This window comes from Muntiacus reevesi, chromosome 10, assembly GCF_963930625.1.
Source record: "Muntiacus reevesi chromosome 10, mMunRee1.1, whole genome shotgun sequence".
NCBI lineage: Eukaryota > Metazoa > Chordata > Mammalia > Artiodactyla > Cervidae > Muntiacus > Muntiacus reevesi.
In genome coordinates, this window is record NC_089258.1 from 11,584,703 (window position 1) to 11,597,252 (window position 12,550).

The window sequence follows — 12,550 nt, forward strand, 5'->3', positions numbered from 1 at the left end:
AGAGAAAAAAGAAAATAATCAATTCCATACACAACAGGCTAGAGATAAAGACGGATCACAGAGAAAGGTGCACATTGTCCTTAAAAAGATTTTCTACCTCACTCATAGTAAGAAAATGCTAATTAAAACTATACTGAAATATCATTTTCATCACTTAGCGTTTGGCAAAATTCTGAAAGTTTGGCCACATACTGTATTGATGAGGTTATGGAAAAGGGAGCACTTCCATACATTGCTAGTTTCAGAGAAAGAACCTTTGATTGGGGGAATTTGTCAATAGCATAGTTACATGTGCTGCTATAAAAAGTTAGCCCAAAGATATACTGGCAAAACTATGAAAAGGCATATGCACACTGCTATTCATGGTAGCATTATTTACAATGGTAAGCCCCTGAAAACAACCTAAATGTCTATCAACAGAGAACTGGTTGAACAAATTATAGTATATTCACTTGGTGAAGTGAGGTGACTATCTTCACAGTTTGTCAACCCAGGACACAGCCACATTAGGAAAAAAGATACATAATAAATATACACATACATATTAAACATAAATTTATGAAAATAGATATTTGATATTCTAGATATTCTGCATTCAATTTTCTGTTACTTAGTGCTGTAGTCTAAACAAGCAGACTAGTTAACAGTGGTGATTAGTAGTAACTAAAAGTATGAACAACAAATTAATGTGTGAGAAAATATAACTAGAAATATTACATAGAGGATACTTATCCATTATCTCCTAACACAGAAGTTTTTTATAACTCTTTATTACTGTATATCAAGATACACAAAATGTAAAACTTTTTAAAGAAGAATGTAAATATGATAGAACTACCTAAATTGATATTCTTGTTGTTTAGTCACTAAGTCATATCCGACTCTTTGCAATCCCATGGACTGTAGCCCATCAGGCTCCTCTGTTCATGGAATTTTCCAGGCACGTACACTAGAGTGGGTGGCATTTCCTTCGCCACAGGATCTTCTTGACCCAGGAATCAAACCTTTATCTCCTGCATTGGTAGGCAGATTCTTTACCACTGAGCCACCAGGGAAGCCCAAACTGATATTACCTATACTTAATAAAATATAATGCCATGTTTCTTTTTGTCACAGAAACATGAATATGCAGTAGGATATTATTTCTATTTCCTTTTCTTTTTTCTTTTTCTTTTTTTTTTTTAAGAGACATCAGTGGTTAAAAGGATGGTGGGAATCTTACATGTGTGAAACAAGGTCCTGGAACACACCTCACTGTGTGTGGCTGATGGCTGAAGGACACAGTGGCAGTCTTCGTTAGGCTCTATTTCCTTTTCAGAAAGCATTGCTATAAACTGCCTATAACCTTTCACTTCAGTTTAGTTCAGTCACTCAGTTGTGTCCGACTCTTTGCGACCCCATGAACTGCAGCACGCCAGGCTCCCCTGTCCATCACCATCTCCCAGAGTCCACCCAAACCCATGTCCATTGAGTCAGTGTTGCCGTTCAACCGTCTCATCCTCTGTCGTCCCCTTATCCTCCTGCCCTCACTCTTTCTCAGCATCAGAGTCTTTTCAAACGAGTCAGCTCTTCGCATCAGGTGGCCAAAGTATTGGAGTTCCAGCTTCAGCATCAGTCCTTCCAATGAACACCCAGGACTGATCTCTTTTATGATGGACTGGTTGGATCTCCTTACAGTCCAAGGGACTCTCAAGAGTCTTCTCCAACAACAGAGTTCAAAAGCATCAATTCTTCGGTGCTCAGCTTTCTTTATAGTCCAACTCTCACATCCATACATGACCACTGGAAAAACCATAGGCTTGACTAGACGGACCTTTGCTGACCAAGTAATGTCTCTTCTTTTTAATATGCTGTCTAGGTTGGTCATAACTTTCCTTCCAAGGTGTAAAGGTCTTTTAATTTCATGGCTGCAATCACCATCTGCAGTGATTTGGGAGCCCAGAAAAATTAAGTCTGACACTGTTTCCACTGTTTCCCCATCTATTTGCCATGAAGTGTTGGGACAGGATGCCATGATCTTAGTTTTCTGAATGTTGAGCTTTAAGCCAACTTTTTCACTCTCCTCTTTCACCTTAATCAAGAGGTTCTTTAGTTCTTCTTCACTTTCTGCCATAAGGGTGGTGTTATCTGCATATCTGAGATCATTGACATTTCTCCCGGCAATCTTGATTCCAGTCTGCGCTTCCTTCAGCCCAGTGTTTCTCATGATGTCCTCTGTATATAAGTTAAATAAGCAGGGTGACAATATACAGCCTTGACATACTCCTTTTCCTATTTGGAAACAGTCTGTTGTTCCATGTCCAGTTCTAACTGTTGCTTCCTGACCTGCATACAGGTTTCTGAAGAGTCAGGTCAGGTGGTCTGGTATTCCCATCTCTTTCAGAATTTTCCACAGTTTATTGTGATCCACACAGTCAAGGCCCTTAAGATATCCTTAACTTTTATGCAGTGGTAAAACTGATGCATTCAAACATAAAGTTCACTTTGGCAGCTCTAGTTTTATCAAAACCATGTTTTACTGATTCCTGATGTCTGTACAATGTAAAGGCATCTAGTTAAATTTCCTGTCAACACAAATATTTAAGAACAGAATACTTAGGATTTTACAATTCAAGACTTAGACTCATAGCTTCCAGCTCTCCAAAGATGCCCATCTACTCTGCATCTATTGGAAAAGGAAATGGAAACCCAGTCTAGTATTCTTGCTTGGAGAATTCCGTGGACAGGGGAGCCTGGTGGCCTCCAGTTCATGGTGTCTCAGAGTCGGACACAACTGAGTGACTATCACTCACTCACTCGCTCTGTAACTATAGACTTGTTTGGGTACACCACTACTTGTCAATCAATAGTTGTTTATTCAATACATAGTCTGCTGCTGCTGCTGCTGCTAAGTTGCTTCAGTCCTGTCCGACTCTGTGTGACCCCAGAGACGGCAGCCCACCAGGCTACCCCGTCCCTGGGATTCTCCAGGCAAGAACACTGGAGTGGGTTGCCATTTCCTTCTCCAATGCGTGAAAGGGAAAAGTGAAAGTGAAGTCACTCAGTCATGTCTTACTCTTAGAAACCCCATGGACTGCAGCCTACCGGGCTCCTCCATCCACGGGATTTACCAGGCAAGAGTACTGGGGTGGGTTGCCATTTCGTTTTCCAAATATGTAGTCTACTTAATGTGTAAAATGCTTACTTTTCAACTCTATGAAGCATATGGATATCATTATAAGTTAGACTTCTCCTTCTCAGGGAAAATGTTTTTAAAGCAGAGAGATAATTAGAACTTGTGAAAATAAATTTGAATTTCAAGTAAATTGCAATTTTAGTGAAGAAATTAAGAAAATCCTGATTCATTTGGTTACTTTGTTCTGCTGATTTTTCCTTTCTTTTTAGCTCTTTGTTTCACATTATTTTGGAAGCAGTCTAATTTTGAAATATTGGTGTTTTGTTTCAGCTTTTTTTTGTGCTATATTGGTGTTTGTCACAATCTACACATAATACTGAATAAATCAGATGAAGTTAGTTCACGCTTTCCTAGATTTCTTATGGCCTCCGTAAAGCACTGGAAAAAGTCAGTTTTCATTCCAACCCCAAAGAAAGGCAATGCCATAGAATGCTCAAACTACTGCACAATTGCACTCATCTCACACCCTAGTAAAGTAATGCTCAAAATTCTCCAAGCAATATGTGAACCGTGAACTTCCAGATGTTCAAGCTGGATTTAGAAAAGGCAGAGGAACCAGAGATCAAATTGCCAACATCCGTTGGATCATCGAAAAAGCAAGAGAGTTCCAGAAAAACATCTATTTCTGCTTTATTAATGATGCCAAAGCCTTTGACTGTGTGGATCACAATAAACTGTGGAAAATTCTGAAAGAGGTAGGAATACCAGACCACCTGACCTGCCTCTTGAGAAACCTGTATGCACATCAGAAGGCAACAGTTAGAACTGGACATGGAACAGACTGGTTCCAAATAGGAAAAGTTGGCTTAAAACTCAACATTCAGAAAACTAAGATTATGGCATCCGGTCCCATCACTTCATGGCAAATAGATGGGGAAACAGTGGAAACAGTGTCAGACTTTATTTTTCTGGGCTCCCAAATCACTGCAGATGGTGATTGCAGCCATGAAATTAAAAGACCTTTACACCTTGGAAGGAAAGTTATGACCAATCTAGACAGCATATTAAAAAGCAGAAACATTACTTTGTCAACAAAGGTCCATCTAGTCAAGCCTATGGTTTTTCCAGTGGTCATGTATGGATGTGAGAGTTGGACTATAAGGAAAGTTGAGTGCTGACGGATTGATGCTTTTGAACTGTGTTGTTGGAGAAGACTCTGGAGAGTCTCTTGGACAGCAAGGAAATTCAACCAGTCCGTCCTAAAGGAAATCAGTCCTGGGTGTTCATTGGAAGGACCGATGCTGAAGCTGAAACTCCAATATTTTGGCCACGTGATGCAAAGAGCTGACTCATTTGAAAAGATCTGATGTTGGGAAAGATTGAAGGCAGGAGGTGAAGGGGACAACAGAGGATGAGATGGTTAGATGGCATCACTGACTCAATGGACATGAGTTTGGGTAAACTCTGGCAGATAGTGATGGACAGAGAGGCCTGCTGTGCTGCAGTTCAGTTCAGTTCAGTCGCTCAGTCGTGTCTGACTCTTTGCAACCCCATGAATCGCAGCACGGTGCGACTGAACTGAACTGAACTGTAAAGATCATCAGATATTTTTGGAGAAACAACATAAATTTCTGTTTTATTGTAATTCTTTTCTATATTCTCATCCTCAGTGTATTTAGTGAGTACCCATTATATGTCAACCACTGCTTTTAATGGTAGGGATACAACTTTGTTCAAAATAGGCAAAGCTCCTGCTCTTATGAAATATTATTCTATATGAGACACAAAGATGTATTTTTTTGTTTTTAAAATCGACTTCATTGAGGCTTGATTTGCACAGAGTAAAATGCACACGTTGTGTGTACTTCAGTGAGCTTTACAAGTCAATTCAGCCATGTAACCACTGTAATAATCAAGATACAGAATGTTTCTAACATCTCAAATCACCCAGCCCTATTCCAATTAATTCCTCCTTGATACCCAGCTCCACTCCTGGCGCTCACTGTTCTATTTTGTCACGATAGATTACATGTCTTTTCTTGAATTTCATATAAATGCAATCATACTGTGTTGCTCATAGTCTGATATCCTTTGCTCAGAATAATGTTTTATGAGATTCATCTATTTGCGTGTCAAGTAGTCATCCTTGTTTGTCGCTAATTACTATTCATTATATGGATAATTACATATCTTTGTATGGGTATGCCACAATTTGTTATCCATTCATCAGTTGAAGAACATCAGGGTTGCTTCCAGTTTTTGATCATTAAAAATAAAGCTATGAAAATTAATGTACAAATTTTTGTGTGGGCACATTTTCATTCCTAATTAAATACCTAGAAGTGAAATTGCTGGATCATGTAAATACATGATTAATTTTATAGTAAAAGATGGACTGTTGACCAAAATTTTTGTACCATTTGGGATTCCCATCAGCAATATATGAGAGGTCCTGCTGATCCATGTTGCCAGCATTTGTATCAGATTTTAAATTTTGTCCATCTTAACGGCTGCCTGTGTGTGTGCTGTCTTGTCCGACCCTGCAACCCCATGGACTGTAGGCCGCCAGGCTTCTCTGTCCACGAATTTCCCAGACAGGAATATTGGAGTAGGATGCCATTTTGTCCTCCAGGGGATCTTCCCCACCTAGGGATCAAACTCCCAAATCCTGCACTGGCAGGAGGATATCACTGAGCCACCTGGGATTACCTGTTAATGACTATTAGTGGTAAGGCTGTGTTTTGTTTCCTACCCGTTCTAGTCACTAATGTAACCCCACTTTAAAACTGTTCATTTTATTAATTTTAGGAAAATGCTAAATCAAAGGTCTAAAAGAAAAAAAAAAAGCTCGATTCTGCTGTATTTTGTTTCCATTTTTCCTTTCGAAATTCCCAGACTTTCTAGGAAACATAAAACCGGTGTCAAGCAGCAGAGCTGGGGTCCTCATTCAAGGACCCAACCTCTAGGATCTGCGCACACTTCCATCCTTTCCTCACTCCTTCCTGTCACCTGTCTAAGAATTTCCCAGGTAGCCGTGCGAGGTGAGGAGGGGCGGGCTCTGGGGCCCCCAGGCTCCGCCCCTTGCTAGGACCCACCCATTACCCCGGATGCGGCCGCAGGGTGGAGAAGGAATATAGCTTCCGGTCTCGCGATCTGCTCTAACCCCGCGAGAAGAGAAGATGGCCGCCAACGGCCGAATGTTGGCGGTGGCGAGGAAGGGGGTGTGGCCGAGGGGCGCGAAGTCCTCAGGCGTGAGCGAGAGGAGGCGGGGTCGCGCGCATCAGGCGTGCGCATGCGCGCACCAGGCCGGTCAGGCAGGGCGGAACGGGGAGGGGGCGCCGGCGGTGGCCGAGGAGGTGTCGTTATTTCCGCGGTCTGGACGGTGCGTGGCGGCGCGGGTGGCCACGAGAGAAGTAGGTACGGACCGCGGTGCGGAGCCATTGAGACTTCCCTCCTCCCGTGCCTTAGAGCTACAGCCCCCCGCGCGTGTGGCGGACCCTAGGGAGGCCAGGTCACCCTGCGGCCCCGGCCCTCCCGCCGCGCTTCAGGTAGGAGCTTAGGGCTTACTCGTGCCCGCTCCCCGCCGAGGCCCTGCCCTTAGCTGGTGTTACCCGGGCGACGACCTGGTACCGGGCGTGCCCGTCCTTGCGCGCGACGCCAGCCCTGTCCTTGCTTCCCTGCCCGTGGAGCCGGGGCCGGCCGGGCTGACCCGTTTGGGGCGGGTCTCCTCTTCAGGTGTTCCCCCGCCCTGGGCCGGCGGTTTGCTTTCTCACGCGATGCCCCCACCCCCACCCCCCTGTACAGGGTGTGCGGGCGTCCAGCCGGATCGGGAGAGGTTCTCCCTATGAGCTCCGGGCAGGTGAGGGACCATCTTGACTTGACTAGTTGCTGCTTGGGGTCTTGGACTTCGAGAGGGGACCTTGAAGAGTGCCTTGGTTATTTGTGGCCAGTGTTAAAAGTTGGAAGCTCTGGAGTTCGTTCTTTGGGGCCTCTGGTGGGATGGTTTGTGATTTTACTTCTCAAATAGACACACTGATCATGAGTTCTGGTAGGTGATGGGCTATTTATTATTAAATGAGCAGCAGCAGTGTTAATTAACGTGAGATTTAATTGCATTAAGGTAGTTTTTCACAGAGCTGTCCTCAAACTCAGAAGATCTCTGCTTCAACAGTTTAGTAAGAGTTTCATCCAATACTTAAACACACATGATTTGCAAATATTCTTGCCCTGAAAGCTGCATCCTCTCTCTTACGATAATATTAATTTTATAGGCGTAATGGTTATGAAAGCTTCTGTAGAAGATGATGATTCAGGATGGGAGCTCGGTATACCAGAAAAGATGGAAAAAAGCAATACAAACTGGGTAGACATAACCCAAGATTTTGAAGAAGCTTGTCGAGGTGAGTTTGAATGTTTGAATTAGAAGTTCAAAATTTGGGAAAGGGTATAATAAAAATGTGGATTGTGATCTTTAAACTATCTCAATAAATGGGAAAAAAACATTACTCTGGTTTATTGAGTTACCACACTTACTCATTCTCTATCCTCTGATTTTAACTTTTATTTAAAACCAGTTTTTATAGATATTGCATTAAATACAGATGTTGAGGCAGTTTCTTCTGTTAAGATTTTCTAACTTTAACAGGTTAGAGTGCACATAGCAATAGTTTCAAATTGGAAATACGAATTCTGTCACCCTAAAGACAAGAGTATTATTGTATATTTGAGCTTTGAAAATAATTGGATCATGTCATTCCCTGCTTGAGATCCTCCAGTGGCTTCCTGTTGCATGTAGAATAAAATTCACGCTTCCCTACTGCCTATATGATCTGGTGCCTGCCTTAGACTTTTTGTACCACTGCTCCACTAGGCTCATTATGTTTAGTCAAGAGGTCCTTATCTCATTAAGTACACCAAAATTGTGTCTGCAGGTCTTCAGGTAGCTGGCTCCTTCCTGACCCCTTAAATGTTACCATTCCAGTGAGCTCTCAAAATAGCCAACCTAAGCAGATTTATCCCCTTATTCTCCTCTGTCCAACTCCACCCCAGTTGAATACCAGTTTATTTTCTTTGTAGTACTTATCTGCTGTGAGAAACTATCATTTTCAATTACTATTTACTGTCAGCCTCACCCACTGAAATAATAAGGTCTGTGAGTGCAGAAATAATCCTAGTACACAGAACAGTGCCTGGCACTTAGGAAGTTCAGTAAATGCTTGTGTATAAATGACTGGAGCGGAAAGAGCTTTGGAGAGGGAGAAAAGGAAAATAAAGAGAAAAGAACAAATGGTAGAGGGCTTGAACTTTAAGAGAGGATGGGATCAAGAACATGCAGAGAAATTAAAATTAACTTCAGGAAAAGAATGAATGATAAGATGGTAAAGATACAGGTGTGTTTTTAAGTGGGTGGGGAGGAATGGTAGAGGGATCACACATGATGGCTTCTATTTTCTTAGTGAACAGAGGGTTGGGCTTTTAGTGATGGTGGTGTGTATTTAGAATAGTGCTCTTAACAAGAGGAGTAAAGACTTGGAACTGCAGATGGACAGGGAGCCAGCTGAGTGTAATCACAGGGATAAATCATGTGCTTTCTCTTCAACTATTTTGAAATATATGTCCAGTTAAAGTACACCTAAGTGAGATAGTGGAAAAAACATTAGCCTGAGAGAGTTGGGTGACTGCCCATATATGTTTGTCTAAGGGAGAGAGAAATGTAAATTAAAATGTAGTGTTTGTGCTCAGTGTTCTTGGACTAGTAAGTGGATCACACCTATAATCTTATGCTGAGTGATGTGTATTAGAGAACTAACATGAACCTAAATAAGAAAGGTTCTATGAAGTAAATATAGCCTGAGTTACTTCCCGGGTTTGATCCCTGGGTTGGGAAGAGCCTCTGGAGAAGGAAATGGCAACCCTCTAGTACTCTTGCCTGAAAAATTCCATGGCCTGAGGATCCTGGTAGGCTTCAGTCCATGGGGTTGCAAAGAGTTGGACACAACTGAATGACTTCACTTTCACATGGCCTGAGCTGGGCTGTGAAGTAGTGGTCAAGATTCTGTTAAGTGAATGTGAGGGAATTACTCTAAACTGAGATTTTTATGTTTAAGGAACAGTGAATAACTGCTGCTTCTGGGAAGGAACCTTGAGTAGGACATGTGGTTTAATACCTGATTCAGTGTAGATTGAGAGAGGGTGGCATTTTATCTTGTTGTCAGCATCAGACTATCCTATTCCCCCATAATTAGCCCTTGTACTGTTTCAGGTGGCTCAAATGAGAGGTATACTTCTTGAAACTAAAAAGTTGACATAGGATTAAACTTTCGTATGATTTTAGGACTAAAGGCTGTTAGCAGTCTTAAGCCCATGGTATTAATAATTTGTTTAACTGTTGCAGTGCTTTCTCTTTGGTAACAGTGTGATGGCATTTAGTTAGACTTTTGTGATTCAGGGGCAGGGAAGTACTATAAAATACCCTGTCTACTGATGACAACATTTTTCATGCACATTTTTACTTATTCTTTTAGTGGCTCTTTAAAATCCTCAAATTCTAACTTTAATTATTTCTTTTATTTCCTGTTGGTCAGCTGGCACACATTCCTACCGCATTTCCTATAATTGACATTGAGTCTTTTTTTTTCTTTTCCAAAGTATTTTGAATGTATAGTGCCATCACTATTATTTTATGTAATATATGTAATGTATCATTCGTCTAAATAACACCTCTGAGCTTTGCTTCTCTGGGAAATCTGGCCTAATTCAAACCATCTCATTTTGTTACCTGTAAAGCCTTTGCTCTTTATTTCCATTTTGTTGTCTATATTTAGGCACTTTCTGAATTACAAAGTCACAACTTAAAATTTCACTTTAACATAAAGATCATAAAAAGTACACTGCTGCTGCAGCTTCTGACTGCAAGATTCCCTTCCACGCTCGTTCTGGACAGCCAACAACCTCTCCTGGAATGATGACACCATCATGTGTCTAGAGCTCAGAGGTAATCCAGAGTCAGCTCTCATAACTAATTAAACTCTAGTTTAGGAGATATGGACCCATCCGCTCACTTATTTTCTTTTCTTTTTGATGACTTAGTTCATTCTGCCTTCATCAATCTTTATAACAGATTTCACTGTTTAGGTTGGTTTCCCTAGTGTCTCAGATGGTAAAGAATCTGCCTGCTATGCAGGATACCTGTGTTTGATCTCTGGGTTGGGAAGACCCTCTTGAGAAGTAAATGGCAACATACTGCAGTATTTTTGCCTGGAGAATTCCATAGATGGGGAGCCTGGCAGGCTCCAGTCAGTGGGGTCGTGAAGAGTTGGACACAACTGAACAACTTAACACTTTTACTTTCATCACTGTTTAGGACTCCTCTTATCCATCCAGTTTCTTTAGGTCTTGCCTAGTATTTTCAGAAAACTTGTTGTTTTCTGTTCCCTCATTTAAAATCTAGGATGCTTTGGATGGGAGGGGAGTTTGGGGGAGAGTGGATACATGTATATTTATAACTGAGTCCCTTCGCTGTTCACCTGAAACTATCACGACATTGTAAATCGTCTACACCCCAATGCAAATGTTAAAAGAAAAAATCTAGGCTACTTAAGCCTCTTCTCTTCCTTTCTGTTCTATCTTCTCTTACCCAGAACAATATGTTTGTTTTTAAGAATAAAAGATATTCTAAGGCCATGTTTCTTCATACCAGAGACTATCTGGATCTTGTACTTAAAAGTTTGAGACCCTGTGTTATATGTGAGTGATCGCCTGGAACCAGCAGAGTTATGAACACAAGCACTGGCACTGTAGCAGTACTTGATTATGTTGTCAGCTGTTCGGTTTGGAATTTGTTTCTGTAATCTTTTAAACAATCACAGCAAACTGGAAAATTCTGAAAGAAATGGGAATACCAGACCACCTTAACCTGCCTTCAGAGAAACTTGTTTACAGGTCAATAAGCAACAGTTAGAACTAGACATGGAACAACAGACTGGTTCAAAATTGGGAAAGGAGTACATCAAGGCCGTATGTTGTCACCTTGCTTATTTCACTTACATGCAGATTGCATCATGTGAAATATCGGACTGGATGAAGCGTAAACTGGAATCAAGATTGCAAGGAGAAATACCAGTAGCCTCAGATAGGCAGATGACACCACCCTTATGGCCGAAACTGAAGAAGAACTAAAGAGCCTCTTAATGAAAGTTAAAGAGGAGAGTGAAAAAGTTGGCTTAAAACTCAACATAGAAAAACTAAGGTCATAGAATCTGGTCCATCACTTCATGGCAAATAGATGGGGAAGCAATGAAAACAGTGCAGATGGTCACTGCGGCCATGAAATTAAAAGACACTCCTTGGAAGAAAAGCTATAACCAACGTAGACAGCATATTAAAAAACAGAGACATTACTTTGCCAACAGAGGTCTGTGTAGTCAAAACTATGGTTTTTCCAATAGTCATGTATGGATGTGAGAGCTGAACCATAAAGAAAGCTGAGTGCCAAAGAATTGATGCTTTTGAACTGTTGTGTTGGAGAAGACTTCTGAGAGTCCCCTGGACTGCAAGAAGATCCAACCAGTCAATCCTAAAGGAAATTAGCCTTGAATATTCATTGGAAGGACTGATGCTGAAGCTCAGTACTTTGGCCACCTGATTCGAAGAACTGACTCATTGGAAAAGTCCCTGATGCTGGGAAAGATAGAAGGCAGGAGAAGAGAATGACAGGATGAGATGGTTGGATGGCATCACCGACCTGGACATGAGTTTGAGCAAGCTCCAGGAGTTAGTGATGGACAGGGAAGCCTGGTGTGCTGCAGTCCATGGGGTTGCAGAGTCAGACATGACTAAGTGACTGAACTGAACTGATTATTTTAGAAAGATTGTCATTGAACTGATTGCATAGCATTTAACAATTGTTAGAAATATGGATTTTTGATAAAACTTTAATGAACTTTCACTGCACCCTCTCAATTCATGAACCCTAGTTTCAGAATCATTATTCTATGTGTTTGCTGCTTGTTGCACCATTTTATTCTAAGAGGAAAAAGTTGAACAGAAATTCTCCTGGTGAAAGATCAGGGCAGCCTATAAAATATTTCTAAAGTGATTTTGGTTTGGGAAATGAAGATTTTGTTTTCTGTGTTCCATACTTTTAAGAATGTGTGTAGTGGCGGGGCATGGGTGGGGTGAGCAGCGTGGTAGCTGTGGAGCACCACCACTAGCTTTGTTTGTAGTGATACTTCCTAAGGCCCACTTGACTTCTTATTCTAGGATGTCTGGTTCAAGGTGCGTGATCATATACCATCGTGATTATCTGGGTCGTGAAGATCTTTTTTGTGTAGTTCTTCTGTATATTCTTGCCACCTTTACTTAATATCTTCTGCTTCTGTTAGGTCCATACCATTTGTGTCCTTTATTGTGCCCATCTTTGCATGAAATGTTCCC

At 41.5% G+C, this 12,550-nt stretch overlaps 1 protein-coding gene across 5 annotated transcripts in view; it reads left to right on the plus strand.

Annotated features, from left to right (window-relative positions):
• The first annotated feature begins 6,414 nt into the window (after positions 1–6,414).
• NAA35 (N-alpha-acetyltransferase 35, NatC auxiliary subunit) overlaps positions 6,415–12,550 on the plus strand; it is a 90,475-nt gene continuing 84,339 nt past the window's right edge. The window contains exons 1-2 of one of the 5 annotated variants that reach the window (XM_065946839.1): positions 6,415–6,663; positions 7,387–7,515. In XM_065946839.1, coding sequence (XP_065802911.1) covers positions 7,392–7,515 — 124 coding nt within the window. In that variant the 5' untranslated portion in view covers positions 6,415–6,663; positions 7,387–7,391. Of the gene's footprint in view, positions 6,664–7,386; positions 7,516–12,550 lie in introns of those variants that run through there. The other 4 variants (XM_065946837.1, XM_065946840.1, XM_065946841.1 and 1 more) reach the window with 4 other exon arrangements.